Below are 19,540 nucleotides of genomic sequence, written 5' to 3' on the forward strand. Positions count from 1 at the left end.
GGTAAATACTTTGGCAATCTCCCAGAACTGGGCACCAGTGGACATACTAAAGACTTGTAGACCTACACAGAGGTGCTTCGGTGTTCTGTTACACCACAGACATGATAACATTGCCTGTGTTGCGATCACCCTATGGTAACTTTTGATAAATTGTTAGCATTGGTGATCAATTCTTGCTTTTGATTGAACATTTCTCTCCCTCCTCCAGAAAATGTACATCTCCTATGTAAAGAATTCTAAATTCACATCCCCCAACGTCCTGCCAATGATCAACTTCATGCAGCGCACCCTAACGGAGATGTACGCCCTGGATGTCCATGCCTCGTACCAGCACATATTTATTTACATCCGACAGCTGGCTATACATTTGCGGACTGCCATGACCCTTAAGAAAAAGGTGAGGTGTCAAAGGTGTTGGACCTGTACTTGATTTAAATCCCTCTGCATTAGTGACTTTAGCAATGGTGCCATCTACAGGCTATTATTGGGTAATGCATTTACCATCAAGCTAAATGTGTTAAATGTTTGTATCTTCAGTAAAATCTTTATTTGCCATTTACAGAATCATTCAAATTATTCTCCCCAAAATGTGAGGATAAAGTAAAACTTAGTGTTTACACAAAGTAGATTTCCCCTATACTCTCCCGTGTAAAGGCCCCCATACACTATGCAATTTTGGGACGATTTCATCCGATTTCGGCACTTTGTGCCGATAATCGGATGAAATCGGCCCAAAATCGTAGGTATGTGACATTTGATCCGATCCGATGCGCGGTCCCGTGCGCATCGGACCGGATCAGGGAGGTCGGACGGTCTGTACATACGATCACGTCCGACCTCCCTGTATGCATATGCCTGCCACCTGACAGGCATATGCATACAGACACCGGGGGAGCAGTGGGGCGGGCAGCGGCAGCGGTGGTGGGGGCGGCCAGCGGCGGTGGGGACGGGCGGCGTGTGCGGTGAGCGCAGTGTACTTACACATAGCAGCAGCAGCGGGGACGGGACGCGCAGTGGCGGCTATTATATTTTTAAAATACTTGTCAAATGACCGGCCGCTCTCTGATTGGCTGAGAGCTCTCCGGCCAATCAGAGAGCGGCCGGTCATTTGACTAGTATTTTAAAAATATAATAGCCGCCACTGCGCGTCCCGTCCCCGCCCCTGCTGCTATGTGTAAGTACACTGCGCTCACCGCACACGCCGCCCGTCCCCACCGCCGCTGGCCGCCCCCACTACCGCCGCTGGCCGCCCCCACTGCCGCTGCCCGTCCCCACTACTGCCGCTGCCCGCCCCCACTACTGCTCACCGCCCTGCAGCTCCCCGGGTTTTTTTTTACATGGGATAAATCGCATGCGATTTATCCCATGTAAAAATGGCACATCAAGTGCCAAATTGTATGTGAGCCTCCCGGGGAGCTGCCGGGCGGCTCGCAGGTAAATTGGGTCCGACTTGTCCCTAGGACAAGTCGGCCTAATGTATGGGGGCCTTAACTGCTAGCGATATCCCGGTGGTGCTTGTTTTCATTTGTTGCTGTTTTATGGATCTATAGACAGAATGTGTAGAAGCCTTCATATACTGACGTTTAATGTTTGGATCTTTAGTCTCCACTCCACATTGTGGGGATATTTAAATCCTCTGCTTTATTTCATCACTGATTGGTAAGTATTTTCTGTTTACACCCATGTATAGAAGGCATGGCTCAAGTTGCCAGGACATGGAGTATATCTCTGCCTCACTCCAGGTTCTGATTGGCCCATGGGGCAGTTAGTCAAATAAAAGGGATTACCATCGATGGGTGAAAACAATCAATTGTCATCCATTGCATAGTATGCTGCCATCGATGGTCACTTGCACTATTGCCATTGATGGTGAACACACCAATGGCCATTCCTACAACTGATAGTTCGACATGGGCTTAGGTTGACATGGGACTTTTCGCAGTTTTTAATCCCGAATGTCGACACAACCGACATGGACACTAAAAAAAGTGCGTTGTGTCCCCTCGCATGGCTCCCTGCGCTCGCCATGCTTCGGGCACACTATTCTATTCTCCCGCTATGCCCTAGTGCAGGGGTGGGCAATAAGCGGCCCTCCAGCTGTTGATGAACTACACGTCCCAGGATGACTTGCATCAGTTTCAGCATGGCCAAATATTAAAACTAAGGCACGGCATGATGGGACGTGTAGTTCATCAGCAGCTGGAGGTCTGCTTATTGCCCACCCCCTCCCTAGTGGTCTAGTAGGGCATACATGGTTACATATGTCATGGCGGGGAAATATCTAGAATTTCTAGACCTTTAACACCGGCAGATGATAATTCTTTTGCATTTCCATCAAAACTGCAGAGGAAGGATCCTGCTTGTCTGCAGAGGAAGTGCTGTAAATCAAACGCCCTCAGTATAGTGAGAGGGACGAGCACGCTTTTAACGAAAAAAAAAAAATGACATCCCCCCATTAAAGTTATGGTCTACACTGCAGGAAAACTGTGGAAGTCCTGGTGTGGGAGAAGTGATTTACTAACCTGGCTTCCCTTAGTTCAGATGCTCCCACTTGTGAGAGAAGGATGGATTAGTGCTGGTGAGGATCATTGTTCAGTACCAACAAATGCAATCCAGATTTTCAGTATGTTTGACACTTATTGGCCAACCCCTAACCCACCCTCCCTCCCTCCCACCCATATATGTTACACTTTATCCTCACTGTTTTGCTGCGCACTGTCTGGCTGTAGGATTGTGTAACAGACTCTCTTAATTGGATCGAGACAACCAAAGACTTCTCGCTCATCAGCTCAGACAGCTACCCATAAGCTAATTATTCCCCCCCCCCCCATATGTGCCATCTTTAATTCAAACTGCTGGGTACAGAAAACCAGTCCCTGTTCTAGATTCTTGTATGTCAGTGTAACCCGCTTTCACAACTGGTACTAATGCCGTTGTAAAGCTGGCAAACCAGTCCGCTGCACCATTCTCTCCCCCTTTCTCCCACTGTTCCTGGCCGCTTGGGGGCTAATTCTCCAGGCCTGGCATCATTCGGCATGATTCTTCTTCCTTGCATTGTAATTCTGTGCAGGATTAGATGGTTTCATTAGAAGATATTTTTCTATCTTGTAATTATGGTGAATACAGCTCTCCTTCAAAGTAAAGAGAAGTGAGACCCCATCACAAAGCTTATAGTATGATTATAGGATATTTTTTTTGTATAACAATAGAGAAAGTAAGTGCCGTCCTGCTGAGACCCCCGGGGTTGGGTAAGGGCTGCGGGTATTGTGCACAATTATCTGTAAGCTGATGAGTGCTCCCTGCTGGTTCTCTCAACTCATTAGTTGGAGGAATCGGCCACACGACACTGGAAATGTGGGGAACGTTCTGTATTGCTGCCTTGTTAGTTGCCGGGGTTAATATGCTGATATGTTGATGAGAGGGTTATGCAGGATATACTACTTGCTGCTTTATTGGAGATAGGCAGCATTTATATAAATCTAATGTGTATTTTATTAATTGCATTTTACTTATTCCATCTCTTTTCTAATGAAAATGGCAATCCGCAATATTTACTACTTCATCTGTCCTTTCATTCCCAATGATTCCGGAATCATGTGTTCGCTAACGAGCTACTGGAATGTGGCGCAAGCACTGCATATAACATGTTGTATTTCTTCCCATACAGGGGGCTTATCAGTCAGTATATAATTGGCAATACGTCCACTGTCTGTATCTCTGGTGCAGGGTGCTGAGTACGATCCACCCTAATGAGGTACTGGAGCCTCTCATTTATCCTCTGGTCCAGGTGATTACCGGATGCATCAGGTAGGATATGTTCATATTGTGCTGTTAAGATTTGTATACGTGCTGTTATATTATCTTACTCGCCGCCATTCTATTAAAGGGCAGGAGACTACCTTCAGAAGACTTTACTTTATACGATAAGCCAAAGGTTTACAAACATGGTCCTTATGCACCCCAACAATCCAGGCCTTAAGTATTTCTAGTGTTTGTTCTAGCACCTGCCATCTTTGAAAACAAATGCAGTTCCTCTTCCCTGCCTGGGGTTTTGCTGTCTGCTGTAGTGCTTCTAGCACAGTGTGGTTTGTATAGCAGCACTGATATACAAACCAGACCTGCGCTAGAAACCCCACAGCAGACAGCGACACCCCAGACAGGGAAGAGGAACTGCATGGGTTTCAAAGATGGTGGGTGCTTGAATGAACACTATATTCATGGCTCAACACAGATGGTTGAATCAATTGACTGAGGTACTAATTAAGTCATCTGTGCTCAAGTATAGATATATGTAAAGCCTGAACCGCATTTGGGAACCTTTGGTCTAATGCAGGGCTTGACAAATTTCTAAAAAATCTATGAGCCAGGATGAAAATGTAGGAGCCAGAAAAAAAATAGTGACAGTGTGCGCCAAAAAGTAACACCATAATGCCTATTACATATGTCACATACCCATTACACATACCACAATGCCCATTACACATTATGCCACACTCCGAAAAACCTTTTTGCATACTATACCACACACAATAATGGCCATTACATATACAACACACACCGCAATGCCCATTACATGGTGAACCAAACATCGCATTGCCCATTACATATAATACCACACAACGTAATGCCCATGGCATATTATGCCACAGTGCTGCTTACTTACATGCTCATTGCTATGGGTTTCTGGCATGATGCCAGGCAGGGGCAGACTGAGAAAAAATGACGGGGGGTGCCTCTGGTGTCTGGTGCCTCTGGTGTCTGGTGCCTCGTGCCTCTGCGTGAGCAGCGGGTCCCCGTGGCTGGTTATACTATCAGCATTTACAGCAGCCTCGGGTGCCCCTGTTAAAACAAAGACACTTAAACAGATGGCCCCGCAGTGGTATATTATGTTCAATATAACAGCCAGCACGGCGGCAGCCCGCCAGAGCGGTGCACAGCTCTCCCGGCTGCTGCTGCATCAGAGCAGGTCCGCAGTGCACCTATTTCAAAACTCAAGCACGGAGCAGCATTGGTTGCTCCCGATTAGCTTGTGAGCCGCCTTGACTTATGTAATAGTCGCGCCGCGGACCTGCTCTGATGCAACGTCAGCCGGGAGAGTTGTGCACCGCTCTGCCGGGCTGCCTGCTATAATGAACAGAATAACACGCCGCGGCACCAACTGTTTACGTGGTCTGAAACGGGCACCCCAGGCTGCTGTATGTGCTGAAAGGATAGCAAGCCACGGGGACCCGCTGCTAACGCAGAGGCTGCTGCCAGCTCCCTGCCTCTCCATGTCCCTCTCCCGGCAGCCGGGAGAGTTGTGCCCTGCTCTGCCGGCTGCTGTCGCGGTGGCTCTTACAGTATAGCCCACAGCGGGGCCCGCTGCTGTAAAGCCACTACTCTGCCCGGGGGTTCTGCTTCCTGGCAAATCTGGTCGCCAGGAAGCAGAATCTGGTCGCCATGGCGACCTGGCCCCCGGGTTTTGTCGAGCCCTGGTCTAATGTATGCCACCTTTCAACCATGACTTTCTCTTTATCTAGCCTCTGGGATATTAAATTGAAGTAGCCTGAAGGTTGTTACCCTTTAAGTATTCGGTTATTTGCAGTCAGTGATAAAGTGATAGTATGGTGAGAGCTAAGTTCAGCTCCTTGGATATAGCTTCAATTCTAATCTAATGCACAGTAATGTCCACATTAACTACTCTACATAGTAACTACAGCACTGCAATATTATACTAGAATATATTTGTGTTCATGGTAGAATAAGTATACGACAAATGATCCTGACTGTGCCAGCAGGTGGCACCATTGTACCAAGACATTGTTCCAGGGTCAAACTTAACTTTAGTGTTCGCTCTAGGATTTTTGGAGGCAGGGATCTATCCTGTGATTTAGGGTACATTTTTGGACGTGCCGCTATAGCCTTGTGGCATATTACCAATTGGGGGCACTTAAGCGTACCTTAATATTTGTAGCAATTGTGAGTATCAAGATCACACACTGCTTGTATGGGCAAAATTATTGCTATAATAAAATAACAAGAGATCCACTTGCACAAACGCTGCCTGAGACCAATATAGGAGGTCAGGATAATACAACCATTCTGCAGTGTAGTGCAGTGGTTCCCAAACTGTGTGCCGTGGCTCCCTGGGGTGCCTCGGGACACATGCAGGGGTGCCCTGGGTTGGTGGTCCAGGACCAACTCAAATTATTAATGGATAATTATTTATAAGCAAAACCAGTGCTGGTGGCTGCCAATCATAAAATGTGTACAAACAGAAGCATATCCTGCCCTTTACCACATAACTGACTCTAAAAATCGCATATAAACCCAAACTAATTGATTTTTTGGGGGCCTATGGGTGCCATGAAAAAATTTTGATAGTCTAGGGTGCCGTGATTCAAAAAAGATTGGGAACCCCTGGTGTAGTGGATAACAGTTTATTGAAACATTGTATAAAATTGAATACTCTGTATCTTACGAATGGTACAATTCATGTAGTAAAACACACATGAAATTACATTGCAATTGTAATTAAAACCAGCCTGATAAACCATTATAGCAAGCCCAGGGAGTAAAGTAAACAATCCCACAGAATAAAATAGGGGTTCCACAGACATCAATCTATGAATATTGCCAGAATATTAATATCCACATCCTTATTTTAACCAGTTTCCTATCTTTTTTGCACATATTCACTATTTTCTTATGTGAGACGATGTAAGCCATACACCTCTTTTTAAATATAACAATAAAGGTTAAATTTTAGAGATCGTGATATTTTTTCAGTTGGACGTCTCCTATAATATACTTTCAGAGTTCACCCCAACAATCTCCAATCTTTCCTCTTTCCTTATATTAATCTGTTACAAATAGGAGAGGGGTCGCACCGTACTCTTGAAAAATATATAAAGAATTTGAGAAAATATTCTCTTTAATATTGAAAGCAATAAAGAAAACGAAAGTAAAAATAGTAAGACGAACAAGTAAGAGCACCCAGTGCGGAATTAAAAACCCTTTCTCCAATTGGTTGCTTGATACTCCCTGGACTTCTGTCCGTCCCTTTAAGCAGTATAGGGGGGTTTATGGAGATGGGACATAACTGGGCTGCGTATGCATTAGTTTATGATCTTAAGTATTTTTTTGTAGCCGTAGACCGTTGAATGTTAATACACAGAAAGCTGAACGTAGTCGTTTTGCAGAATTTCCGATCTTTTGCTCTGGTTCGTTTCCTTCGAACTGTTATTTTATTAGCAGCTCTGTTCTGTATGTGGAGAAGCCAGGAGAAAATGCCAGACTATTGTTTGTACCCTTGATTAAATACAGAATTAAGTCAACGTCTCGCTGAAAGAAACCTAAAATATTACAAGTGACCATTACAACGGAGATGCCTAGATCACTGGTTGCAGATGTGGAGTTACCCAACGTCTATTTGTGCTGTCACAGCGCTGAGATGGCTTCAGTCCCTAGAGATATATATTATGTTTTCACTGATTTAGAATTTTCACTTTAGAACACTTTAATCTAGATGCATTAAAGTGCAAAAATAAAATCACAACTTCCATTAGACAAGGCCGGTGATGATTCTTTACCATTTATTCCTATCACTTTCTGTGGCAGGCTTGTCCCGACCATTCGTTACTTTCCTCTGAGGATGCACTGCGTACGGGCCATGACGCTGCTGTCTGAGAGCACCGGCGTCTTCATCCCAGTGTTACCGTTTCTCCTGGAGGTAAGTTCTCTGTCTAAAGCACTTCATACTTTCTGCAGTCATGTACTGCGGTTCAGTGGCGGAACTTGTGGGGGGGTGAGCCCAGGTGCAAATATATCATTTGGGGCCCCCCTCCGCCACCCCAACCCAGGTTTACAATGTGCAATGGGGCACAATGAGGACTAAGGGGCCCCGGTGCACCGCACCTGCTGAACCAATGGTAGTTCCGCCTCTGCTGTGGTTGTAGTCTAATGTTCTGCTTGTCATAGAGAATATTGAATAGCGTGTTTGTTGCAAGGTTCATTCACATACCATATTATAGTTTTATACTTGCCTGTAATTCTGTTTTTGTGACACAAAACAGCACATTCTGATAGTAATATCAAAAAGAAGTGATTGTACCTTCTCATTTACAAAACTAGAACACATTTTTTTGATCAGACCTTGCGGACCGAAAATGTATTTTTTTAGAAAGCTCTGTCTAGCCAAATAATTCAATCAGGTGGATTCAATAATAAACATATATATGGAAAAAAAAAAAAACATAAAGAACTTGAAAAATAATAGAAAATCCATCAACTCAAACCAGCAATCTCAAGCACTTTTTGTCCTACTGCTGCTGTAACTCCAAAGGATAATCCAATATTGTATTAACATACATGGAACTTAATTTGCAATGCAATATCGAACATATTTGTTCCAGCACGAGCAGACAGACCTTATGATAGTAATCTCACCTGCTGGTTGTATGTTCCCATACCACGTCCAGTTGCCGGTGGCTTCCTATAATGCAGCTGTGTGGCCAGGCAGGAGGTCCGGAGATGCACTCTCTCTTTTTTGGTGATATTTCCGCTTACAATATAGCGACCCACATGGGGGTGGAGTACGCCTCCCTTAACTCAGACTCAAGTACGCGTTTCTCCGCCTTGTCATTTTCAGCGGCTTCCTCCGATTGATTTTTCCTTACATATTTTTATTATTGTGTATTATATTTAGGAGGTTAGGTGTGAAATAAATCGTAATTCCCAACATGACCCTCTCCTGGAGGGACACAATGCTCTATTACTGGACTTCCATCTTAGTTAATGATTGCCATCACCTGTGTTAAGACACCTTTCTTATTACCTAACCTGTTCAAAACAGCTGATGGCAATCCTACATCAAGAGGGCAGTCCAGAAACAGAGCATGGTGTCCCTCCTGGGATGGGTCATGTTGGGAGGTATGAATAAACATTGTATGTTTAACCCCTTCAGTGGCTATCCCGAGAATTTTCCGGGCTGTGGCTCAGTGTCCAGCCTGGCAACTTGGCAAGCCTGGAAAATTCTCGGGATTGCCACTGTTTAGAGCCGGGCAGTGCTGCTGAGTTCAATCCCTGAACTCAGGCAGCTTCAGCGCTGCCCGGCTCCCTCCCCTCTGCGGCGCCTCTGGCTCCCTCCCCTCTGCGCCGGCTCCCTCCCCTCTGCGCCGGCTCCCTCCCCTCCGGGTTTTGTATGAAGTCCCCAGCGCCGGCTTATGACAAGCCGGCTGCCGGGGACAGGGACGCGGTGTGTGTGTGTGTGTGGGGGGGGGGGGGGCAGGTCCGGGCAGCCGCTGATGGACAGTGCAGCGGCGCTGCCCGGACCCAGGTAAACAGTGGTGGTTTTTTTTTTTTAAGGGAGCGCTCCCCATAAAAAACTCGCCCAGTGGGGATCGCTCCCCCAAAAAAATCCCCACCACTGAAGGGGTTAATGATTGAATCCACTTGATTGAATTATTTTGCTAGACAGCGCTTTCTCAAAAAATGTTTTTCGGTCTGCAAGGTCTGTTAAGAAAGTTTTTGTTACTTAAGTGTATACAATTTTTAAAAACGTTCTTCCTGAAAAAGTCTGAAATGGAACTGGGTGCATGAGGCTATTCCTTTTTAAATACATTTCAACAAATGCTTATTGTATGTCTTTATGTCCTTGAAATCTATTTTTGTAATGGTATTGTAGCACTGAACAGAGCATTTAAGCTTATTTTCTGAATTTTTGGAGGGATTGGTAATTTCAATAATACTGCAAAAAAACAGGCAGGGACAAACTACGGCCCTCCAGCTGTTGTCCCATCATGCCTTGCCACAATTTTTCTATAAGGGAATGCTAGAACTGTGGCAAGGCATGCTGGGATGTGTAGTTTCACAACAGCTGGAGGGCCACAGTTTTTGGACATACCTGACCTATAGAAAAATCCTACTTCCGCTCCATCTGTTTTGTGGATGCCTTAAACTGCTCTGCTGCTGATTGGGTGGTATTAATCCGGTCCATATGTATCAAGCTTCAAAGAGTGATAAACAACCAGCCAATCAGCTCCTAACTTACATGCCACATACTGGGTTTGAAATAGGATCGGTAGGAGCTGATTGGCTGGTTGTTTATTACTCTCCATTTTATCACTTTTTGAAGCTCAATACATCTGGCCCTTAGTGTTGTAGACTAATCGGATAATATATTGAACCATATTAATAGGTAAGTGCAGTCTCCGCTGACCAACATCAGCTTTGTGACATTGCCTCTGTAATCTGACATCATTTCTATGATTAATCCCCAGCTAATCCCAATTGGGGCGTAGGGATGGGTTTTCTGTCTGTACAGTGTTAGAGGGTGGAAAAGCAAGACGGGTGGGTCTACGGTCAGCAACTGTAGAGTTCCCTTCTCCCAAGCTGATGAATTCTATTTGTCATTTAGCACACCTTCCTCTGATGTCTGGCCTGGCTCTCCAGACCAGATCCGCCAGTGAGGATGTATAAGGGGATGAGGTTTGAGTTGATGGTCTTGGCTTCAGGCTTGTATTTGTAGGAAAGGGAGTGACTGGGAAGCACCGTAGGTGTATGCCGCTTAGTGATGCTCGGTCTGTTTCCCCAGCCAAGATATTGTTATGTGTAAGGAAATGCTTCTGCAGCTTCCAGCCCCTGTCCAGCCCACATCCTCCTGCTTGCTGCCAGCTTCATTACCATGGTCTGTAACTGTGGCCTCCGTACAGGTTCCTGACTGCTGCCTCCTGCACACTTCCTCTGGGCCGTTCACATACAGCTGCGGAATAGGCTGCTTCAGGGATCTTTATGATGTCAAGCTCATGGCCGTCCCAGCATGCCCTGCCGCAGATTTTATATAATGGATTGCTAAAACTGTGGCAGGGCATGCTGGGACGTGTAGTTCCACAACAGCTGGAGGGCCATGAGTTTGACGCCACCGCCTTAGTGGAATATGGAGCTAAATAAAAGGGGTCTAATTAACCACATCTACATTCTGTTCAGTTGCTTCTGTTTCCTGGGAATGTGTGGTACCCTCTGCTTTTCTGCCACATCCTACAGCTAGTAGGTTTTTGTGGCATCATTTTATTTGACACATAATCACCTTATGGCAACAGTCGTATCCAAGGTACAGAGCAAAGTAGATCTGCATCATATCCAAACACAGAGTACAGAACACAGTAAGAAGGCAAATCTAAAGCCGTGTTAACGTTTGTGTATAATCCGCCAGGCAGGGGAGAGAGGTTGATGGTGGCGCTTTTCTGTTGCTGACATTGCTACACCAGCCTCTGTTCTAAGTCAGCTGAGCCAAGTGTTCTCACCAGAATTGTTTATTCCTTGGCTAAGGGTGGGTCAGTCCTTCAGTGCATTTTGCACACAAGCTCGGGAAGACATAAGGTTGTGGCAGGTGCATTGAAGAGAAAGCTCGCTCTTTGGAAAGTAGTCTAGCTGGAAGTCTGTCACCTACTGGCTGTTTGTCAGATCTGTCCGTGACTCCGCGACATGGGCGTTTGCGTCCCGTAGATACAGTCCTAACACGCAGGACTTTTAGATGTTCTGTATGGAGAAATTGCTGCCTCCTCTTTCCTGTGTTGTATGTGGCACTTTGCACAAAAGCAAAATGATTTCCAGTCCACCTCTGCTGCCATAGTGACTCATTCCTTTTGTGTGTGGTAGTTATGCTGCGTCTGTCCTCTTTTCCACATAATACGATATTCTACTTACTCCCAGACATAAGAAGTGTCCTGTAAAGAAAGTTAGACCACTTGTATGAACCTGGACCAGCTGATTTTGGCAGACGACATGAGGTGCACGGGGTTTTATGCTTTGTCGACCAGAATGTCAACACTTGCCATGTCGGCATTTCTATTTATCTAAACCCTAATCCAGCTGTCAGGTGTCAATGGGCTCCTAATGCCGAAGCTTCTGGCATCCTGGCTTAAAATTGGGTGTCGACATTTTTACCATGTTGACATTTTGCCAGTGTCAACGTTTTTCTAGTTGACATGGTGGTTCACATGCTGAACATACTAAACTTTTTTCTATTGGTCGACATTATGGGGGTCTGTATTGTCGATAAAATTGTACTGGCCTCTGGTTGCCAAAGTACAGTGACTGGCTATTTCTCTTTATGCTAACGGAACATTGTCAGGTTTGTCTTACCTCTGTGTTTCCACCTCATTGATGTCACTGAATCTTGGTGAACTCCGAAGTTAAAATATTGGTACAGACAGTGTCACACTGGGGCAGGAAGGGCCCACCGGGGGGAAAGTAGTGGTAAGGGACCATGTTTAAAAAGATGCTAGAAATAGCATGCGTATTTCCCTACCATCAATGTTTAAGCCATTAAGATTTCCTATATTTACATAAATAATTTCCTGGAAGGGATTGGATGTTGCACCTTGCCTGTGGTATTGGGAATAAAATGGCGCAAGCAGCAGCGGTTAATCTAAGACACATGAGGTCGTCAAGTCTGCGCAGTCAATGTGCCCTTTTGCAGGCAGGCGGGAGGTTTAAAGATTCCTCTTCACTAATGGTTTTACCAGAACCATTTTCTAATTAAATGATTGTGTTCACAGTGGATGCCACTTACAGGAGCACCTAACGGGAAGCATACTGGAAACGTGTTTTCTGTTTAAACAGGGGTATCACTAATACACGTTAACCCTGTCACTTATCTGTGTTTCTTGGGCATTGTGTTGGGCTGATCACACCTAACTTGGGGGTAGATTGATAAAGTGTCTGTTTTTTATCACCGGCCAATCAGCTCTTTCCTGTCATTTTTCAAACCAAGCCTGTACCTTCACAGTTAGGAGCTGATAAAAACCAGACACTTTATCACTTCACCGAGCTTAATAAATCTGCCCCCATTGGTGCCTGCAAAGTTCTTCATTTCAAGTGGAGATGCCTTGTCATTGATTTTTGTTGCGCCATCTCGTCAGGACAGCCAAAATCTTTAATAGAGGTTATGAACGGATGGTGTAATGGTTAGCATTACTGCCTCACCACACTGAGGTCATGGGTTCCATTCCCACCATGGCTCTAACTGTGCGGAGTTTATATATTCTCCCCGTGCTTGCATGGGTTTCCTCCGGGTACTCCGGTTTCCTCCCACAATCCAAAAATATACTGGTAGGTTAATTGGCTCTCAACAAAATTAACCCTAGAATGTCTGTGTATGCGCATGTATCTGTGGTAGTGAATATAGATTGTAAGCTCCACTGGGGGCAGGGACTGATGTGAATGTTCAACTATACTCTGTAAAGCGCTGCGGAATATGTGTGCGCTATATAAGAAACTGTTAATAAATAATAATAAATGTAGTTTATGATAATAAAAGGTGGGTATAGTCATATCCTGACTTTCCAATATATATTTGGTAATTTAAGTACTGTCCTTTCTCTAGTTGCATAGGGGTTTCAAACTTTTTTTTTTATATTTTAAGTATAAATGTTAGACATAACTGGTCGTGTTTCAAAATTTGAGTTCATTGTGCCTGATGCTACCTAGGGGACTGAATACAACGCTTTTGACCCCAGCATATGTATAAATGTGCAAGGTGCTGAAATCCCTTATTCAGTGACTGAGTTGGGCAGCATGATGGACAGATTTAGCTAGATTTAAGCTCTTCAGTTATTTTTTATCTTCTTATCCTGTTTAGTGATACACCGCTTTTAATTCATTAATGAGTTGAACTTTGGGCATATGTTTTCTAGGTTTGTGTGGAATGTATATTGTGTCAATTTCCATATGCAGGGTATGGTTGGACGTTAATGGTTGAAGATCACATAGGTTTAGTTGGAATGTCAATAAAGATTTATCCCCATCACTTTCCTTAACTCTTAAGTGATGATTTATGGCTGAATATGAACAATCTGAAAAAAACAGAATTCCAGAGGTGAGAATTGTATTGTTCATTTAATCGTTGCTTTTCGCACACATAAAAATTAATAAATAAATTGAAGTCCCATAAATACAAACATATCCTATATATCTTTTAACAAGTTTTCATCCCCCTTGGGCAAGAACTTTAACACTGGTGAATAATATTTGCCCATTTTATTAGGTGTGGAGGGTGGCGGTGGAAGAGGCCTTGCAACAGAAATGTAGGATGTGTTAGATTTTTTGTTCATAGTTATCTGGTTGTGTTTGTGCTTTTTAATAAAGTTACGCCTGACCGTTTTTGTGTGCTGTGTTTTTTTTTTTGGTTGATTTTTTTTTTAAATTCTGATAATACTTTAATTTCTGTTTTTTTCTTGCAGGTTTTCCATCAAGTGAATTTTGACAAACGACCAGGGAGAATCAGCGTAAAACCAATTAACTTTGCGGTCATCCTGAAATTGTCCAATGCCAACTTGCAGGAGAAAGTTTTCAGGGTAAAGACCCCCATTAATCTGTTGTTGTAAAATAAGTGTGATAGTGGCACCTACCGTGTGGTGTAAGTATCGGATTGAAATGAAGTGTCTTAATCGCTGCAAGTATCTGAAAATCACTGCGTGCATACACACAGAGCGATTTCCCCCTGGACATTGATTTTCAGTGGGTGAGTGGCGGCGGGCGATGATGTAGGCGCACATCTGCGATCACCGCTTATCACTGCCCCGTACACACTAGGCGGCCTTTGAGCTGAAGGCAACTTGAACAGTAAATGTGAGCTGCTTTCAGCTCAAATTCACCCAGTGTGTGTGGGCCTTTACAGTCCACCTGAGACCCAGGCCCACGGTCTTGGATAATTTGTTACGACACCTACATAATGTCTAGTATAAAAGTGCATGTAGCTACTTATTGTATTATAAGTTTTCCTTCAATAATACAGTGTAATGTGTTCTTGAGTGCCTCGCCTTGAGGTGTTCAGGGCCGTTCTTGCTATTAGATAAATTAATAATCTTGCCCGAGATGGAAGAATTATAGAGACCAGAACAGGAGACTGCATGTGATCATTCATGGTCAGCACTCCATTTCCTGTAGTCCTTCCAGCTCCCCTTGTAGATGAGGAAGGAAATTAGGTGCTATCAGCCAATAACAACAAAGGTTTTCTAGCAGCCCAGAGTGGAGGTGAGTTCCACGGGCCAATAGGAAATGGCCTCTGTTGTAGCCTGGCCAATGGGGCTCTACTCATGATGATCAGACTGTGCTTCTTATTTAGACATGAGCCACTTCACTCTCTACTATGTAATGCTTCATTATAGTAAGGTCTGTATTGTGTTGTATTAATGTTAATACTGGGTATGGCAACAGAGGCCGGCATGCTGGGAATAGCGTTGCATATTTCTGTCATTAGATTGTGTGCCATCCATCCTGGATGTTCCGCAGTGCCATTCCTGGCCCTTCGGAGAAGAAGGCTTTTTGTTCCAGACTCGCAGTTAGATATAACAGTAACATTGCATTTACCCTCGTTCCTATAGGATGGACTTATTGACCAGATCTACGACCTGACGCTGGAATACTTGCACAGCCAGGCTCACTTCATTGGGTTCCCGGAGCTGGCACTCCCTTGCATTATTCAGGTATGACCGATTCCCGCACCTAGAACACTGCAGCTGAAGGGAACCTATCGGACAGAAGGCGTTTTGCTGGTTCATTGGCTTTTTCTTGTATTTTTAAAATCTAGATTTCTTGACCCTTTTACTAGGAAAGAATCAGCGCATAGAAGTTATTGGAGGTTCACGTTGAGTTGGCGGAGACTTATCCCATTACAGAGTTACCGGAACAGTCCGTGTCGTGCAGTGATTTGGCCTTTTCATTAATATTCCCACAACTAACTGGCAAACGCACTGCACATTTTTTAATTAGAAATCAAGAGGTCTCTTGTTCCTCCGCTCTGTGACTTTATGTGGGAAAGGCCCAGATTAAATCTTTCTCCTCGGCTGGCTCTCCATCAGGAGCCAACCCGTTATAAAAATATCCCATTCCAGTATAATACTGAGGTGACTGGTTCCATGCAACGAGACGTCTCTCCCGAGTTCTCAAAAATCAACATTTCCAGTCCAGATATACAGGCACGAGCCTGGGGCCTTGCTGGGAACCATTAATACTTGTAGCCTATGCTGCGACAGATTAACAGGGCATGCGAAGGCTCCGTAATATATCCTGTAGGCATCATTGCATTTCTCAGGCAATCCTCTTAGCCTCGTATTACTCAGCCCCCTATGCTAGTGCTTAGGTTGTATTTCCTTTATACTGTAGGTGTAATACAAACATAGGTGTCTGTTTTGGCCTCTGGTTCTGTGTGACCTTGCCATAAATCAACGGTACTGTGACCTTGCACTGACTAGCTTGTTGTCCAGCTGGAGACCTGGCATCGTTAAAACCGAAATCTACCTGCTCTGTAGAACAATTTTAGTTTTATACTGGATCTGCACATTTTTCAGACTTAAAATATATCTACTGCTCTTCCACTAATTATGTGACACAAATCTTGCACCCCTTCTCCACTGTTTGGAGTAAGGCATGCATGTCCAAACTGTGGCCCTCCAGCTGTTCACAAGTCCCATCATGCTTTGCCACAGTTTTGCTATTAGGGAATGCTAAAACTATTGCAAGGCATACTGGGATATGTAGTTTCCCAACAGCTGGAGGGCCACAGTTTGGACATGCCTGGAGTAAGGCCCTCATCGCTCTGGCTTCCTATTTCCCGCCATTCGCCCTATGCAGATGCTGCTTTGCCTGCTACATGCACCTGGGAGTTGAACAAGTGGAGCAGCCATTTTGTGGACTAAACTAATCTTCATGAGATTAAGTTTACCGTAGCACTATGGACTAGTGTCGACATGACTGAAGGTTGACATGGGTTAGATCAACAGGGTCATTATGTCAACACAAGCATTAAGTCGACGGGGGGGAGGTTGACAGTCAAACCATTAAACGTGGTTTTATTTTTACCTTTTTTCAGTCGACATGTGCCGACAGGCGGTATTTCATGCTCTACCATCCACTAGGTCGTGGTGGGAGATTATAAAATAATGTACAAAGCGTAGCGAGGCACCGTGCCCGAAGCATGACGAAGGGACGCAGTGCTATGTTTCAGTGTCCATGTCGACATTCGGGTCAAAAGTGGAAAACCCCATGTTGATCTGTGATGGTCTAAAGCAGTGGTTCCCAACCCTGGTCCTCAAGTACCCCCAACAGTGCATGTTTTGCAGGTCTCCACACAGAATCACAAGTGCTATAATTAGCTCCACCTGTGGATCTTTTCAAATGTGCCTGAATAATGAGTGCACCTGCTGGGTGTCATGGAAAAAGTGCACTGTTGGGGGTACTTGAGGACCAGGGTTGGGAACCACTGCTCTAAAGGTATTCGCTTAAAATTATGGTTGGCAATTTGGATAAAGAGACCGGTGTTCCCTTGTTTGGTGTGAATAAGTAACTCACAATTACTGTACCACCACTGATTAATATATTACACACACACACACACATATATATATGTGAATTTCTGTGCTCCACGACTCTTCCTTTTCAAGTGATCTATAAAATAACCCTTCTCGCATTTTGTTACATTCTCCCTGTTCTGGATCTTTCAACAGTTAAAGAAATAAGTATCCAAGCGCCGCTGCTTCCTTGATAGAAAAAGATTGATTGTGCTCGCTGTAAGATGTTCCGTAGGCTGCGGTAATGAAACCTGCAGCGGACGCACAGCGATATCCATAGGTGGCACGCGTGGGTGTTTGTCGGTATGTGTAGCCTCAGAGAGATGAGCGTGTGTGCGCATCGCTGGCAGCCTGACAGCATCCATCCTGATAATCGCCGGCTGGCGCGGCTCCTGGCTAAAGCGCTCTCTCTGTCTCTGTGACATGCACTCTTCCCCCCCGTGCTGGGAGAAAGAGAGGCGGCAGTGTTGTTTTGGCAGACTGCAAATCCCAGCTCCGGAGCGGCGTGTAGCTATTAGTCCTCTCTTTATTAACTATTCACTCGCAGACATTACAGCCTTGGCAGTCCGTCGGCCGCCTCAGCTTCCTGTGTCTGTGGAGAAGCTCTGGGGTTACAGGCAGCGGTTTGGATGCGTGTCAGTGATCTGTTTTCTTGTTGGGAGGCAGCAAGAGCTCCCAGCATTTCTATTTTCAGCCTGCAGCTGTGAGGGATTCAGGATGTTTTAGTAACTGCGGGTCAATCATCCCCAAATTAATTATGGTGAAGTTTGCCAAACAACCATCCTCACTTTCTCATCAAACGATGGCTTTTTACTGACCATTCCCTGCACTCCTGGCCTCCTGCTATGGCTTCGGTAACCCTTCCGTGTCCCTTCTCTGAGGAACGTCGCCATATATTGTCAGCTAAGGCCTTTATTGCCTCATTTGGTCGAACAAGCTGGCTGCTTGTTTTTTTTTCCCTTCATATTTTTCCTTAGTAACTTGGCTTTCGCGGCTGGTAGCTGAAGTGGAGTATTTCATTTGCCCTTCTAGTCCGGGCTTATAAGCTCTGGGCGTTCTGGAAATGGGATAGGCACATCTAAAGCTGCTGAAGGAGAGCCAGATGTGATGCGCTGCAGGTCACACGCACACAGGCAGATTAGGGCTGCTGCGCACTTCCAGCTGACGTTAGCAGGGAAATTTTGGAAACCTGCCTCCTTGTTCCCCACCTTTTCTCATGCGTCATCCATTAGACCACACGTTGACACGTAGGAGACCCCCAGGCTGTCTGCGGCTCAGGGCTCTGTAAGCAGTTTCCCTCCCCTATCCCTGCCCGATCCCAGATGTGTATGAACACAGCTCCAAGAAGGAAGTTGGGAACAGAGCCTGCAGTCTCCTGCCAGAGGGGTTTCTCTCAGCGCGACTGCAGATGTGCAAACAGCCGCTCTGTGCTTTGTGGTACAGCGACCTCAGTGTATGTTCCGAGGTGGGCATTTCGCCAGGGTTTACAGAGACGCTGAAGGTTTTTCAGTTGAAGTTTTTTTTTTTTTTCTGGGAAAGTGGATTTAATGGTTCCAACTGATCTCACACACTTAAATGTAAAGTTATTGAACATGCGTAGACACACACACACACACACACACACACACACACACACACACACACACACACACACACACACCTCTACATTGCTCACACCTCTACCTAGTTTGTGGTGCTTTACTGTTGAGTATCATGGAAATGATAATGTCATCCTACATATACCACTATTTGGGGCAGTATGGATGGTGTAATGGTTAGCATTAATGCCTCACAGTGCTGAGGTCATGGTTCCATTCCCACCATTCAAAAGTGATCAAATAGAGAGTGATAAACAGCCAGCCAATCAGCTCCTACCTGCCATGTCAGGCAGGAGCTGATTGGCTGGCTGTTTATCACTCTCCATTTTATCACTTTTGAAGCTTAGAGAATCTGGCCCGAAGTCCTTGGACCGTGTGTTTTCTCAGCGGGAGAGCCCAGTTCTAGCTCTGGACAAGCAGATCAGTGAAGTGTCAGCTTCCTGCCATAAACGCTAGCCAGGTTGGGGGATCCCATATCCTACCAAAAACGATGACTAGTTAAGTGTCCCTCAAGCAAGAGAGATATAAATGTGGTGGTTCCAGCTGCAGCCTAATGTGCATCTGCGCAGACTTTTATTACAACAAAGGAGCAGTTTTTTAACTACCGGGAGG

General features: G+C 45.1%; 1 protein-coding gene across 1 annotated transcript in view; it reads left to right on the plus strand.

Moving 5' to 3' along the window:
- NOC2L (NOC2 like nucleolar associated transcriptional repressor) overlaps nt 1-19,540 on the plus strand; it is a 57,952-nt gene that overhangs the window by 18,095 nt on the left and 20,317 nt on the right. Inside the window, exons 10-14 of the mRNA XM_083163279.1 lie at nt 209-397; nt 3,668-3,807; nt 7,600-7,711; nt 14,223-14,336; nt 15,366-15,467. Coding sequence (XP_083019405.1) covers nt 209-397; nt 3,668-3,807; nt 7,600-7,711; nt 14,223-14,336; nt 15,366-15,467 — 657 coding nt within the window. The remainder of the gene's footprint in view (nt 1-208; nt 398-3,667; nt 3,808-7,599; nt 7,712-14,222; nt 14,337-15,365; nt 15,468-19,540) is intronic.

This window comes from Crinia signifera, chromosome 19 (genome assembly GCF_055691185.1).
Source record: "Crinia signifera chromosome 19, ASM5569118v1, whole genome shotgun sequence".
Classification (NCBI taxonomy): domain Eukaryota; kingdom Metazoa; phylum Chordata; class Amphibia; order Anura; family Myobatrachidae; genus Crinia; species Crinia signifera.